General features: G+C 50.0%; 1 protein-coding gene across 14 annotated transcripts in view; it reads right to left on the bottom strand.

Moving 5' to 3' along the window:
- Positions 1 to 16,076, bottom strand: part of PTPRT (protein tyrosine phosphatase receptor type T) — a 935,828-nt gene that overhangs the window by 48,575 nt on the left and 871,177 nt on the right. For all 14 annotated transcript variants that reach the window (XM_070420943.1, XM_070420935.1, XM_070420937.1 and 11 more), the window contains one exon: positions 3,575 to 3,651. In XM_070420943.1, the coding sequence (XP_070277044.1) occupies positions 3,575 to 3,651 (77 nt within the window). The remainder of the gene's footprint in view (positions 1 to 3,574; positions 3,652 to 16,076) is intronic.

The raw sequence follows: 16,076 nt of genomic DNA, 5'->3' as shown, positions 1-16,076 counted from the left end.
TTCCACTCATTGTCCATATGGAGTCGGTTTAATGGATTGTCAAGATCCCATTGTGGATAAGTGGTCCTAGGGAGGGCATTGGGAGCTGGGAGAATTTGGCTGGAGTGGAGACCAGGACAGAGGGGCAAGGACAAGAGAGCAGTCTAGAGAAGTGATCGCAACCTTTCGGACCACCAGTTGGCGACTGCTGCTCCTAAGGTTATCTTAAACCAGCGGTCGCCAACCTTTCGGACCTCACTGGGCCACCAGTGAGTGGTCCGTGGACCACCGGTTGGTGACTGCTGGTCTAGAGCAGTGGTTCTCAACCTTCCTAATGCCGCGACCCTTTAATACAGTTCCTCATGTTGTGGTGACCCCCAACCATAAAATTATTTTCGTTGCTACTTCATAACTGTAATTTTGCTACTGTTATTAATCGTAATGTAAATATCTGATATGCAGGATGTATTTTCATTGTTACAAATTGAACAGAATTAAAGCATAGTGATTAATCACAAAACAATATGTAATTATATATGTGTTTTCCGATGGTCTTAGGCGACCCCTGTGAAAGGGTCGTTCGAGTATCGACTTGGCAGGAATACCCACAAAAATCCCAGGAGTTTTAGCTTTGCTGCAGTGTATAGCAGTTTCAAAGTAAATGGGACTTTTCTGCCGTCTGGCCTTGGGGACACTATACCCCACCCTGTGGGTCCCCCTAAATCCTGTTCCACCCTTATTAACCTCTCCTGGGTTAATCCCTTTGATCGAGCCTCTGTTTCCCAGGGGCACCCTGACAAGCAGACACCTTACATGCATTATCACGTTCTTGTGGAGGGACATGATTATCCCATGTTATAGATAACAGAACAAGTAAATAATTTACCCTAGACATAACACTAGTAAGCAGAACTGCCGGGGTTCAATGGGTCCTATGAGGACTGAATTCATGACTTTTGTCTGTGAGCCCTTGACTTTAACACTGAGAGCCGCACAGAGCCCAGCATCACATATTAAGACAGCATCTCGCAGAGGCTGCCTGGACGGTCTGCACACCTTGCTCCTTACGGAGGGAGAGGGCAGTGGTGTGTCCTGGGCAGGCAGAGAATGGATTCTAGCTCTGTGACCTTCAGCAAGACTCTTAACCTCAGCCCTGGCTGCTTTCCTCCTGGCCTACAGAATGCATTGCAATGACAGGGCCTGCGAGAAATGGGAGATGCTATTAGTATTGACACTGCAGAGATTTGCTTCCCTTTACAACAATTTCATTTGTTGCCTATAACCACCAAAGCGTACTTTGGCTCTGACTACAGTCAGATGCTCACCTGACTTTGAATTGGAGTGTCTACCTGGAAAAGTGATTTCTGCTGGAGGTTACCATCCACATGATGCAGGCCCGCAGACCCCACATGGGCCATGGCCCTTGAGGCAAACACATCCACTCAATTGCAGACAAGACCCCACATGGGCCATGGCCCTGGAGGCTAACACATGCACTCAACTGCAGACAAGGTCAAGGGGAAATGGAGGGGACCAACTCAGTCTGGTTCAGCACACTCAGGAGGGGCAGCGGGAAGAGCCCTGGACTTGGAGCCATTCGGGACTGGTTCCTTGCTTAGTCCTGCCGCTGACTAGCTGCATGGCCTTGGACAAGCTTTGCAATCTCTGCTTTTCTATCTGGAGAATGGGGTGGCTGCCTACCTTGGAGAGCTATTGAGAGGTCCCAATAAACTGACTCAAAACCACCCACCACAGGGCTCAGGAGCGACTCATGTAGCACCTCTGGCTCTTGTCATCGCCTTTCTGTTGTTACTAAAGCCCGCAGGGCATGGAGGGGGAGGCACCCCTGACTCAGACTCCTGCTCCCTCCTCCCTCACCTCCTAGCAGTGTGATCCTGAGGAAGTTACATGACCCAGAAGCCTCAGCTGAACCCTCAAATCTCTTTTTAGTGCCTGCCATGCAGGGGTCAGCTCACTTCCCTTCCTGCATCTCTCTCTCTCTCTCTCTCTCTGTGTGTCTCTCTCTCTCATACACACACACAGATACACAGGCACACACATTCATATATAGAGACACACACTCATACAGACACACACTCATACCAACAATATAAAGCAGAACAGGGAAGCACAAGCAATAGATCTAAGGGCAACAGGCAAATGAGCAACACAAAACTAATGCTTGTGGAATTAACAAGTCATCTGGTTTGAAAGCATTTTCTAGCTGATCTATAAAACACTTGCTAGTCCGAGGAACCCCGGTGGCTCTCTGAACCCTTCACCAAGGGCCTTGCCTCCCAGCTGAGGTCCCGAGAAGCCTGGCTGGAACCAGTCACCCTGGGTGTCCACCTGGCCCCGAGGTCATACCCCTCTTCATGCCCTTTCCCACTCCCTGGGCGCCTGTCTTGGCCCCTATTGTATTAGTTCCCTCCTCAATAGTCTCTGGACACTGAAGCGCCCCTTTCCTATTCGTTGTCCCGATCCCAGCCTCTGATCTCTCTCACCCCTGGAAATAGGCCAGTCATCCCAAAGCTCAGCTCTGACAGGTCACCTCCTGGATCAAAGCCTTTCCATTGCGGTTTCTTGCCTGCAGGATAAAGCCCGATTCCTAAGGTTGGCCCTAGACCGCCCATGGCCTAGCTCCAATCATATTTCCTACTCCTTCCATTCCGGAGTCTGCTCCCCTCGAACTGAGCAGGGGCATATCCGTGCTCCCAGTTGCTGCATCTCGCCTCCGCTGTTCTCTCCAACCAGAGACCATCTTCCTCTTTTTTTTTTTTTTAAATATAGTTTATTGATTTTTTACAGAGAGGAAGGGAGAGAGATAGAGAGCTAGAAACATCGATGAGAGAGAAACATAGATCAGCCGCCTCCTGCACATCTCCTACTGGGGATGTGCCCTCAACCCAGGTACATGCCCTTGACCGGAATCAAACCTGGGACCCTTCAGTCCACAGGCTGACACTCTATCCACTGAGCCAAACCAGTCTCGGCCCTCCTCTTTATTCTCCAATGCTACCAGTGCTTGAAGCTTTGGTTCACATCACATTTTGCATTCCTGATGGAAGAAGCAATTCCCCCCCATCTCTGAACCCCTGTAGCATTTTATCTGAACTTAAGACTCAACCACTTTCTAGCTTGTTCTGAAATGATTGATGGGCACAGCTTATCTTCCTGCTAAGGTTTTAGAGGGTAGGACCATGGCATCTTAAGCTTTATGGTTCCCATAGCCTCCAGCACACAGTAGGCACTTTTAAATTCTTGTTGTCTAAATGGCTGTACCTTCAAATGAATGAATGGATGAATGAATGGATAAACAGACACGTATACAAATGAGTCAGTGGGTCAACAAACAAGACTAGCTTTTGTCCTGGGGCCCCACAGAGCAGGCTACTCCAGCCCGCCTGAAGTCAGGCAGCTTTAGGTGGGGAGTTAACATGGGTCACACTAATTTCACAAAGCAGGGAGGAGCCAGGCGGCTTTGGACATGTTCTGGGAAGGCCACCTCTGGGGGAGAGTCGGGGGACAGCCACAGATTTTGAGCCTACGGTAGTCAACCCCAGCTCCTGGCTGCCCAGCCCACAAAAGCACTCACATCAATGTAGTTGGCGTTGATGTAGTCAGAGTGTGGGTCTCCATCCAGCACCAGCAGCCTCACTCGGGAATGGTCATCTGCAGGGGGGTGGGGGGTGGTGAGGGAAGAGAGAGAGAGAGAGAGAGAGAGAGAGAGAGAGAGAGAGAGAGAGAGAGAGAATAAGAGGATGGGTGAAAAGACACCATCAGGTGAGGAGCCAGCCCTGCCCTCTGTTGGAGCCACATTTGTTAATTACTGCACACTTGTCATCATGAGACTTTTGCACAAAACTTCTCATGTAACCCACCAGCTACCCTCAGTTATTGTCCCCATTTACAGATGAGGAAGTTGAGGCCTGGGGAGATTACTATGCCCTAAAGAGGACCTGTATCTTCTCTTTTTTCCACCTGCCCTCCTGATGGCTTTGTCATTACTACCTAGGTGAGTCTTAGTGATTTTATCTTAAAACTAGAGGCCTGTTGCACGAAGAAATTCGTGCAATAGGCCTTCCTTTCCCCTGGCTGCTGGCACCCGGCACCCAGGCCTTCACTCTGGCCGGGCTTCAGCCGGAGCCGGCCCCGGGGCCATGAGGCTTCCGCTGCTCTGCCGGCCCTGGGGCCGTCAGGCTTCGCTCCACCACTTGGAGCCTACGTATGCAAATTAACCGCCATCTTTGTTAGGTTAATTTGCATACTCTCCTGATTGGCTGGTTAGCGTAGTGAAGGTATGGTCAATTTACATGTTTGTCTATTATTAGCTAAGATGGGAATGGAAATACCTTCTCCATAGACAGTGCAAGGGAGACTACATGAAAAGTCTCGGGAAGTGAGATGTGTGGATGGGGATTAATGCGCTTCATTTTCATGCTTGTTTAAAAACGGCAAATTTACCTATTTTCCACTTGGGCACAAATTGCTTTTCTTTTGCCTCTTGGAGTATTGCTGCAAATAGATTGTCGGCCACATACTGCTATCAATACTATCATTCGAGCGGAGCTGACTAAATCATTATAAAAGAGGTCATCAATAACTGAAAACCGTGTCACAGAGCATACCATTCCAAACACAATCTAGGCATAAACAAGATTTGCAGGCTTTGGTCGATGGCACGCTGGCTTCAAGTAACACCAAATAAAAACCATTAAAAAAACAAGTACAGCAGAAGAATCAGACGAATCTTTTACAATTAAGTAAAGTGAGCTCCGCTATAGACACAGACACACGCAATCAGACCTCCCTGGCCGGGTCTGGCTGGGAGGAGGGGCTCAGCTCGCTGCCCAGGTCACTGTGCAGGTCCCTCAATGACTGGACATGACTCTAGGGCAGGGCTAGGGTTCCAAGTCAGTGGGTGGCAGAGCTTTGAGCATCCCCAGGGCCCCATGCGGCATGTCCTCATGGTGCTCGGTGACTGTATGAATGGATGATCTCACTGGACCCTGACAGTGATGCTGGGAGAGAAGCAGGATGGGTGCTTTTAGCCCTTGATACAAACGAAACTGAGGCTCATAAGGACTCACTGGCCATGGGCAGGGGGAGATGGAGCTTGGAAGAGCGGGGTCCTCTCAACTCTGGGTCCAGCTCCTCCAGCCTCCAAAGAGGGGTCTAAGCGGATATGAGAAACTACTTCAAGTGTCCAGAGCAGAAGGAATTAACGATAGAGAAGTGGTCACCTGGGTGATGGACAAGTTGAAAAGCCAAATAGAAGAGGGTGAAGTAACTCAGAGGTCAGTATGGTGTCTCCTTAGACACGCCTCCTGAGGGACGGTGGGGCAGAGGGAGGAGGTGGAGGTACTGGAGCTCTGGGGCTGGGGCACCTGTGGGGACTGCAGCTGCAGTGGCTTCTTTGGTGAAAGCTGGAGAAAAGCTGGAGCCTGTGGTTGGGACAGACGGGGAGAAATACTCCTCCTCTGGCCTCTTCCTTTCTCCCACCTTCCAATCTCCCACCAGTACATGCCATTGGCCAAACCCAGACAGAAGCCAGCTGCCCAGTGACTGAGAAATGCAACCTGCAGAGTCAGCTCTCTGTGAGCAAAAAGTGAGCGGGAGCAGGCAAGGAATGGGTCCCAGGATGAACACACAGGTCCAGGACTGGGCAGCATACCACGCCCTAGCCATTAATTCACTAACTAATTAATTAAAAAAACTATTCATTCAGCATCTGCCATGTGCCAGCAGGGTGCTAGGCACTGAGATATACTGGATGCCACTTTTAAAAAAATAATATATTTTTATTGATTTTAGAGAGAGGAAGGGAGAGGGTGAGACAGATAGAACATGAATGATGAGAGAATCATTGATCGGCTGCCTCCTGCACGCCACACACTGGGGATTGTGCCCATAACCCAGGCATGTGCCCTTGGCCAGGAATTGAACTGTGACCTCCTGGTTCTTTGGTCGATGCTCAACCACTGAGCCATGCTGGCCAAGCCTGGATGCTACTTTTTTACTCATCATGGGGAAGAGTTCCAGTGGAAGCCAGTAAGGGAGTAGGTGGGAGGTCTAAGTCACTCCTTTGGGTGGCTGGGGGAGTGGGGTGTGAAGGAGTCTGAAGATAACCTTTATGGAGCTAATGACAGGTACCAGAGACTTTACATACATGACCTTAATCCATCATTTATTCCCCCAAATAACTGAACAGATTATTGTAATAATACCATTCTGATGTAGTGTTATTATTCTTTCCATTTCAAAGATGAAGAAACTGAGGCTCAGAGAGCTTAAGCAAGTTTCCCTTGTTACACAGTCTGTAAGTAGCAGGGCTGAGATTCTATCCCAGGCCTGTCTGACCCTGGACCCCGGTTCCGTCCACACGATGTGTAGTCCCTGGACTTTTTGCATCTCCCAGGCCCCACTCCTGGAGTCCATGCAAGTGGTTGTTCCCCAGCCCCTGCAGTATTCTAGCCCAGAGAGGGTTACTTCCTGTGGGACAACCCACCCAGCAGGAGTCACATAGGGCCCAGCATCGAACTCTGAGCTCGGGCTGTTAAGCTTTGTCACCAGAGACTACAAAATCTGTAAGCCTTAAAAAAGTGAAAATGCATATTGTGTTTTCACTCATTGGTCTCACTAATGACTTATCGATTCAAAAATCTCCTTTACTTACTGAGTTATGCTCCAGGGGTCTACAGCACTGGGAACAGAGATTCTGGTATAAAATGTTGAAAGGTAATTTTCTTTAATATACAGTGGAACTTAAAGTCTGAAAGCCAAAACTATTAAAAACAAAAACAAAAGGAAACAAACGCACTTCGTTCAATATTATTAAAGATGAAAGTTGCCTCTAACTGCCAGATGATGGTGTTTGCCAACCTTCATTCATTGAGCACCTACTATGTGCAGGCTTGTTGAGGGGATTAAGAAAGTGTTATGAAAGTGATGCTCAAGCATAAGGAGTATCAAGCATAAGGGGACAGACTGTACTTAGAAGTGAAACCTCAAGATCTAAAAATAGAGAATAGAGGGCTTTGTGGAGCAATATATGAATGAGGAATCAAAAGTGAGTAAGACTGTCCAGTGGACAATGAGGAAGGTCTTGCCATCAGAGGGACCTGCAAGGGGGAAGGCAGAGCTCCTGAAAAAGCAGGCACACTGTGAGCTGAGGAGTTCCTGTCCTGTAAATGCAGAGTGTGAAGGGATTAGCAGTGGGAGAGGAGACAGAGGGCTCGCCACGCCATACTTGGATGCAAGTAACCATTCCCTGGGGTCGGCAGGGCATACGCGTACAGACTCTGTATTCTGAGACTGTGAAAGGCTGTTTTAGTATGAAATGACCAGGACTCATTCTTACATGATCTAACTTGTGGCAAGTGGGAATGTGAGGTATGAGGATGAGGTCACATCTGGGTTCAAATCTTAGCTCCACCGTTTAGTATGTCACTTGATCTCTCTTAGCCTTGGGATCCTTAGGAAAATGGGGCCAATACTATATAGTTCACAGAATGCTCGGAGGATTGAGGAGGAAATGCAGGCATGGAAAGTGAAAGGACATTAAGAGAATGAAAAGACGGGCCACAGACTGAGAGAAAACACCTATAAAAGACATATCTGATCTAGGACTTGTATTCACAATATACAGAAATACTCTTAAAACTCAACAATAAGAAAAACAAATAACTCAGTTAAAAATGGGCAAACATCTGAACAGACATCTCACGCAAAAAGATATGCAGGCGAAATGTTCAACATCATATTTCATTAGGGGATTGCAAATGAAACACTGAGATACCTTTACACACGGACGAGAATGGCCCAATCCAGAACACCAACAGCACCAAATGCTGGGGAGGATGTGGAGCAACAGGAACTCCCATTCCTTGCTGGTGGGAATGCAAAATGCTTACTGAGGAAGACAATTTCCTCCCACACTAAACACACTCTTACATGACCCAGCAATTGCTCTCTCTGGTATTTACACAAAGGAGCTGAACGCTTATGTCCACACAAAACCTGCACACGAATGTTTACAGCAGCTTGATTCACAATTGCCAAAAGCAAGATGTCCTCCGATAGGTGAATGGATAGATTGTAGTATATCCACACAATGGAACAGTATTCAGTGATATCTAGAAAGGAGGCATCAAGCCATGAAAAGACATGGAGGAACCTTAAATGCATACGGGCAAGTGAAAGACGCCGGTGTGAAAAGGCTTCACAGTGTGAAATTCTAACCCCATGGGATTCTGGGAAAGGCACAACTATGGAGACAGTAAAAAGATCAGCGGTTGCCAGGGACTTGGAGGGAGGGAGGAACAGGTGGAGGGCAGTGAAACCATTCTGCATGATACTGTAATGGTGGACACATGTCTTCACACACCAGTACATACCAAAGAGCTGTACAACGCAAAGAGTGAACTTTACAAAGTATGGACTTTTGTTAGTAACAATGGATCAATATTGGCTCATCTATTGGAACAAATGTATCACACCCATTCAAGATGTTATAACAGGGAAACTGGATATGGGGGGGAGGGAGGGAGGAGGCGTATGGGGGCTCCCTGTGCATTCTGCTCAAATTTTCGGTAAATCTACAAGTGCTCTAAGAAGTGTTAGGACAGTGCTGAGCAGACAGCAGGTGCTTAATAAATGGTGGTTGTTGGCTGGATGTGAGGCAGGTTGTGCGCTGATGGCAGACACTTAGCAACGTAGTGCTCCCATCTGCCCTTGGTCCCACATGTCTATTCACCTTTGTGCAGAGGCGAAGAGCTGTGTGTACTCATCAAAGGGCAGAACCCGGCCGCAGGTCCTCGGAAAGGTATTGCAAGGAGGAGCAGTGCCCTCATGGTTTATTTATTCCTTCCAGGAGATGCTAATATTATTCTGTGTCCCCTTCCTGGCCCAACTTTATATAATTAGAAGGATAAAAAATTGTGTTTATCCACACGCGCATGGAGAGAGATGGGGCAGCGGGCGGTGGGAAGGAGTTTACACAAGGTAATTTACAAGCAGCCCAGGACATTCATTATGCTCTATCTGCACTTTGCAAGCTTGAAAAGCGGCTAAATTGGTCCTCCTTGTTTGATATTCCAGACAAGGACTGAGAAGAGTCATACAGAGGAGACACGAGCTCCTCCAGGTGAGGGGAGGCGCAGGGCCTGGCTCCGGTGAGGAGGAGGATGGCAGAAGCTGGTGGGGAGGAGACAACCGCTGGCAGCTGGTGGAGGGGAGGCACAACTGCAAAGACTTGGAGATCCAAAGTCGAGCCCCCCCTGCCCCCTCCCGCCACACACACACACTGCCCCCGGCTCCTCAGACACAAATCCAGAGGCACAGAAACATCATCCCTTGGGAATCGATCTATTCCTGGTAGTTTCAGGACAGAGACCCATGGTCTGTTGGCAAATGTTTAACAAACAGCCCTCTGAGGAGAAAAAGGCCCTGAGCGGCAACGGCTACTGATTTCTGTGCTATAAATACTCCGGCCATGACTGATCTCAAGCTACCAACGTGGCCTCCCCTAGCTCACAAAATTCCTGAAAATGTAACAATCTGTTCTTGCAAGCTGGCGTGAACCGGCCCCAGGACACCACGGACAGAGAAGAAAGCCTTACTACACGCACGTGCCTTGTCTGATCTGAAGGTGTGGGACCCACTTCCCAGTGCATCCTCATGCGTTGCTCCCCACACACTACTCTGGTAACCAGCCTTCTTTCAGCTGCTCAAATGCATGATGTCTGCGGACCTCAGGGCCTTTGCACAGGTAGAGGAACACCCCCAGACCCATAAGGCTGGCGACATCTCATTCCTCAGCTCAATGTCCCTTCCGCAGGAAGTCTTCTGTGATCTCTCCTCCCCAGACCCTGAGAGCTCCCTGTACTAGTACTTTCCTCCCCAGCTCTCGAGCAGTTCTATTTCTGGGACTGATTAACCCGTGGCTCTCCTCAGGCCCTACTTAAGGAAGGGCACCCTACTTACTATCGTGTGGGCCACAGAGCAGGTGCTCAATTATTATCTGTCCAATAAACGAATTAATATTTGTGTCTGAAAGGCTGAGAATGAGAGAGGGACAGGCCCCTTGTTTCAGCCATTCTGTTGATTTTAGGGACCCCACGCTCTTTCCTGTACACAAGGCTGGCAGAGTGTGCCTGGATCCTGTGCTCGAATTGGTCCTCTCCCCATAGCAAACCCCTCACACCGCCTGCAGACCCAGCCTGTCCTGTCCTAAAATTGGCAGCCGATTCTTGGGTCCAGTAGGAGAGAGGCAAGGGGTTGGGTGGCTCTGGAGGCAGACCCCAGGTCTGTCACACACTAACCGTATCACCCGGGGCAAGTTATGCACCTTCCCTGAGCCTCAGTTTACCCAATTATAACATCAGAATCACATCTACCTTAGCAGAGGTACAAGAGGAGACGTATAAAAACACCTGGAGTGGTGTAAGACATCAGCATAAATGTATACAGTTTTACTATTATTCTAGAACAGTGGTTTTCACAATGTAGTCCCTGGATCAATAGTATCAACAACATCTGGAAACATGCTAGAAATGCAAATTCCTGAGTCGCAGCCCGGACCCGCTGAATGAGAAACTCCGAGGCAGGGCCCAGCCATCTGTGTGTTAACGAGTCCTGCAGGAGATTCTGGTCCCACTCAGGGTTGAATGCTCAGACCAATGTCCAGTTATTCAGCACAGAGGTGTCCTGGCCATTCACTTCCATTTGTCCTGGGAAAGACTGAAAGTTCTTACTGGAACTGGGCCATGAGACCAGAACCTACCTGTGCGAGGTGTGAGGTCCAGGAATGTCTTTACCTGTGTGGAATAAGATGTTCCAGGCACTACTCTAGAAGCCTATGGATGCTATGCCATTAGCTTCTCATTGTCACCCTGTGAGGTATATGTCATCACCCTGTTTTATGAATGAGAACCTCAGGCTCCTGGAAGTTTAACTCTGGTGAAGGCACAAGGGTGAAAGCTTTCTTGTAGAGGGCGGGGTCCCTACCCCTCCTGGAACCCCAAGACCCGTTCCTCCACACCTCTTCCAGGCCAGTTCTCACCCCAACTCTGTCCCAGCCACTGTGTTCCCATGCACGCCCAAGGACTGGGCTCAGTTTCCTCCTTTGCACAGTTCTACCTCTCAAAGCAAATCGCCTCTTCCCCCCGTCAGCAAAGGTAGCCCAATGAGTCACTCTTCTCAAGTCACATCCACTCAAAGAGAGGGTCACTTCCGAGGGTGGGGCTGGGAGAGACTGTCCGTGGGTACCTGACGCTCTTTCTTCCTGTCTCCTGGGCACTGAGGAGGGTAAAGAAAAGGTGCGATTTGTCAGAGGAAAGAGATTTGGCTCATTACGATGAACAGTGGAGCCGAAAAATCATTTTCCAGAAGAACTGGAAATGTTAATGCGTCCTCTCGCACGAGTAGGTGGAGAGGGGGCAGAGGATTCCGCCGAGGCTGCCCGGGGAACCTGATTGAAGCAAAAGGTCTGCACATTTAGTCTTGATTGAATTACCATCATCAAGGGAGGTGGCGTGGGGAGGAGAGCGAAACAGGAACATTCGTACACCTCCCTGGCCCAGCAATTCTGTGGTGGCTGAGGCTGGGCAGCTCCCCCTGCAGGGCCCTCTGGGGCAGCAGCTAGACTGTTAGAGGGACAGAGCCCGTCTGATGAACTTCTCGTTTCCGCCTAAGCAGGCCAAGCCCTTACCCCACCAGGGAAACTTTCAAGAAAGAGGCTTTGTACTTGAATTCCTTCAGAAACAGAATCTGAGGCAAGGATTTGAGTGCACGGAGTTGATTTGGGAGGTGATCCCAGGAAACACCGGGAGATGGGAAGTGAGAGGGAGAAAGGAAGGAATCCAATATGGGTGAGTCATCCAGCAGTGACCACTGTAGGCACCTGGGCGTGGTCCTTCCAGGAATGCTGGGAGAGAGTGCAGAACACAACCCTCTGGGCATCAGACTCGGGAGAGGGAGCTGGGAACTTATACACTCACCCCAAGTCATCAGTTGGGGACTGATCCTGGGGACACAATATCCTGGCAGTCCTGGCCGGCCCTGCAAGCGGGCGGAGAGGCGCCAGTGCAGAGCAAGCCCGCTGATGAACTGGGTGCTCAGCACTAGGGTCTGTCAGGCCCAGGCCAGCGCCACCCTCAGAGACCACAAAATAACAACAAACCAACAAAAGGGTTGGGAGCACTGAACGAAGCCTCCATCTTGTCACCCCAGCTTGATTCCCCAGAAACCAGCAGAGAAATCTGCTGGGATGAAAGGCTCTTGGGTCTGTTTGGATCCTGAGTTCCTCCCTGAGAGTGAGGACAGCCTCTCTGAAGAGCTGGCCCCAGGCTGCCATCTGTTCTGAGGTCGAGCCTTAGCCCGTTCTTCCCTTCCCCCAAAGCATGATGTGCCTCGATGCAGAGGGACCCTGGGCAGGCAGCATGAGGCGTCCAGGCAGCCCGTGCCCAGAGCCCTGGTCATGGCTGCCCTACAGACGCCCTGTGTGACCCTGCTGACCTCTGGACCATCGCTCCTTGCCTGTGAACTCAAAGGGCTGAGACTAAGTCTCGTCTAGGACTACAGTCTGCACAGCAGATTCAATATTCATTCACCTTGGCATTGAGAGATGAGACACTGAGTGTCAGAGAGAGGAAGTGCACGTGTGGAAGGTCATGAATGAGGTAAAGGGTAGAACTGAGACCAGCTTCTGGTCTGCCTGACCCACGGCCAATACTTGAGTCCAGCTGAGCCCAGGGGCTTGTGTTGACATAGGAGAAAATAAGCCTAGAAAACGTACTGGCACCTGGTTCTCTAGTCCGGGAGGCTGATCTCTGTGGACAAGGGCGGAGGTTCTCAAACATGAATGGGCATCAGTGTCACCTGGAGAGCTTTGAGAAACACAGCTGGCTGGGCCTCCCCCCAGGATTTGATTCAGGAGGTTTGGGTGGGGCCCAAGAACGAGCATTTCCAGGTGACGCCGGTGCTGCTGCTCTGGGGCCCACACTGTGGGAGGCACTGGATGCGGTCTGCTGATTCCTTGTCCTCTGGCTCCTGGTGGGGTTTAGCCAATGGAAAGCACAGGCAGCAGGTGGGACAAAGAGAAAGGTGTGCATCAAGGTACTTCTTCCTTCTGCTGCCTTGGTGGGTCCCCATGCACACGATCGAGTCATGCTTTCTGGGCCCTGGTGGCCTCTCCTTGCTGAGTCCTCTGGCCTGCGTGTAGTATTAGCCCCAGGGTGCTTCACTGTTCCTGCATCTCCCTGCACGTAGTGCGCACCTTTGTAAAAACTCACGTCATGAAGTCTCCCCAAACCTCCTTATTTGAGGATCCCATCTGTTTCCTGGTGGGACCCTGCCTGATTCCGGAAGGGAAGCCTCATTTTGTAAAATGTGCAATCCCCCAAGATCACTTCCTCTCCTGGGTGTAATTTCCTGTTCTAGAACTGCCCCATGGGGAATGCTCTGGTGTTCTTGAAATTTCCTCTTGTTCACAGTCCCGCCCAGAGCTACTTGAAAGCAAAGAGCCCTCTGTTCTGTTTTCCCCATTCAGTTCCCTCCCTTTCACTTCCTTTTCATTCCCAGGCTCTGGAAACCACACAGTCTCTATTACTAACTTCTAAACAGAATCTTGTGGAAGAAAGGGCTTATTTGGCCAAGGTTTCTCTTTCATTGTTTCATTTTGCAGGCAGTGCCCTGCCCCCTTCTCTTTCCTGCTAATCTTTCCGTTCTCCCCGGGCTGGGCCTTGTCCTCCACTCCAGCCCCTCTGGCTTCCTTAAGATGCTAATCACACCTGGTTTTCCTCTTGTGCCATGAATAGTTCTAATTATCAAGCCTGGGCAGACTTGGCCTTTGGGAGGGACACCTCCAAGGGCAGGAAGACTTCCTGTTCCTCAGGCTGTTTCTCTTTACCGTTCTCATGGCAACTCCAGGACTTCTCTTTTCTTCCTAGGTTCCCTGTAGGTCTTGCACGGCTTTAGAACCCACTGGTTACCTTGGTACTGTCCCTGCTTCAGCCCTGACTGGTTGCTGAATCATGGACCCTTAAACTAGAAAGGAGACTCGGGTTTATTTAAGCCCAGCCAGGTGATGTCATGAGGTGTATGAATTCCCTCTGCCTCTGTCTGGGTTTCCCCAGAAGTAGATGTAAGATGAGGATTGCAGTGCAAGGAGTTGATATAGGAGGAGAGGGGTCACCTGGGGGAAGGGGGCAGGGAGAAGCCAGATAGAGTGTTTTCAAGGCCATTCCTACCGTGGGCAACTGCAGCCACCTCCCCGGGATTCAGGAAAAGGTGTGAAATACACACCTAGGTGAGGAGCTGGGCTATTTCATGGTCCAGGGGGAAACTGCCTTGTGTTTGGACAGAGCATCCTTCCCAGCTTTGGAGAAAGTCCTCAGGCAAAGAGACAAAGACATGAGGGCAGGATGAGGGCAAAGCAAGGGAGGCGCTTGCTCTCAGGGTTGTGCAGGTGCAAGGTCAACGACTGAGAGGGAGGAACTTCTTTGAATGTTGCAGACTGGGTGGCTCGCCCACCTTACCCTCATCCTGGCCCTGGATGCTGGTACTGCCAGCTGGCATCGCTGCACAGGGAGGTGGTGAGGCCGTGGGGTGTGGGTGGGACTCAGACAGCACCTTCTGCACCCGAGTGGCAGAAGTCTAACCCCTTCTTTGTTCTCCCTGCTGCCTGGGATCCAGCCCCTGTTCTGCTCATTTAGGTTCACTGCCCTCTTCCTCACTAAGAGACATTACTTGGACGTCACTCCGAGAATCATCTTGATCCAGCCTTTCTCCATCCATCCGTTTGGGTGTTCTCTATTTTATTTGGGAAGCCAGAGGGAGAGACCCATGGTTCAAGGCCTGTGGGGTCTTGCGGAGAATCTGTGTTTCCCAACATTCATTCCTATTTACTGAGCACCAACTATATGGCAGTTTTGGGGACACAGAAGCACAAGGCAGTTGTGGTCCTGCTGTCACAGAGCATCTACTTTTGTGAGGGAGTCAGGCAGTCAACTGAGTCATGCAAATGCCTCCAACACCACTGTGATGAGGAGAGTTAAGGAAAAGTGCTCTAGGAGTGAATACTGGGGTTGTGCACATATTCAGAAGGTCTGAAGGATTCCCTGAGGAAGTGGCAACTGAGCTAAGATCTAAAGAAAAAGTAAAATTAGTAGAACAAAGAGAGGCGGAAAAGGCACGTTGATAGAACAAATGTGCAAGACCCTGTGGCATAGATGATCCTGGAAAGCTCCAGGGGCTGAAGGAAGGCCAGTGTAGCTTGTAGAGCAGACCATTATGAAGAGGACACAGTGGGAAATGAGACCTTAGAGGTGGCTAAGAGACTCTGGACAAGGTGTGTTCATGAGCAAAGGGCAAAGTTTTCAGTAGGAAGATGACATGATCCAATTCAGGTCCCTCTGGCTTCTGTCAGGATCAGATAGGCAGACACTTGGGGACAAAAAATGGATGTGGAGCAACCAAGAAGGAGGCCGGGCAGAGACCAGGGGAGAGCCGGTGATGGCGTGGGCAAAGGTCCTGAGAGCAGAGGGTGAGCAGTGGGGTCTGGAGCGATACATAGCTTTGCGTGGCCTCTCATCCTTGGCCCCCACAGGCTTTGGCCCTGCTACCTGACCCAGCCTGGGTATCCCTGTCTCTCAGGAAGGCAGGGTCTCTTGTCTGTGCACTAGTCATCTATTTTTTCTTATCTGCACAACACCTCTGGGAGGAAAACATTCTTGTACCCATTTTACAGACGGAAGATTAAAGCTTAGAGTGATCACATAAAGTCTCACAGCCTATAATTTAGTGGCCATATCTGGACTCACAATCTAATAGGGGCAACAGACATGTGACCAGGTATTTTAGGGCTTGGTCCTCGAGCAGAGGATGGTTGGAGTGAGCAGCCATGTGTGCCCCAAATGGGAGCCCCCTGGGAGCAGAGGCCCAGGGTCCCACAGGGCCTGGCTCATAGGATGCCCACACATCATAGGTCACAACACACATTTCCTGATGGTTTGAATATCTCTTTCCAATGCTTCGCTTGCAAGAAATCTTGCTGTCTGCATTACTATCATCCAACAGACAAATTACAAATGTTTTTG

Source organism: Myotis yumanensis, unplaced genomic scaffold (genome assembly GCF_028538775.1).
Source record: "Myotis yumanensis isolate MYYU_CA2020_CCGP unplaced genomic scaffold, mMyoYum1.0.hap1 SCAF_7, whole genome shotgun sequence".
Lineage (NCBI taxonomy): Eukaryota > Metazoa > Chordata > Mammalia > Chiroptera > Vespertilionidae > Myotis > Myotis yumanensis.
This window is presented reverse-complemented; position numbering and strand designations above follow the sequence as displayed.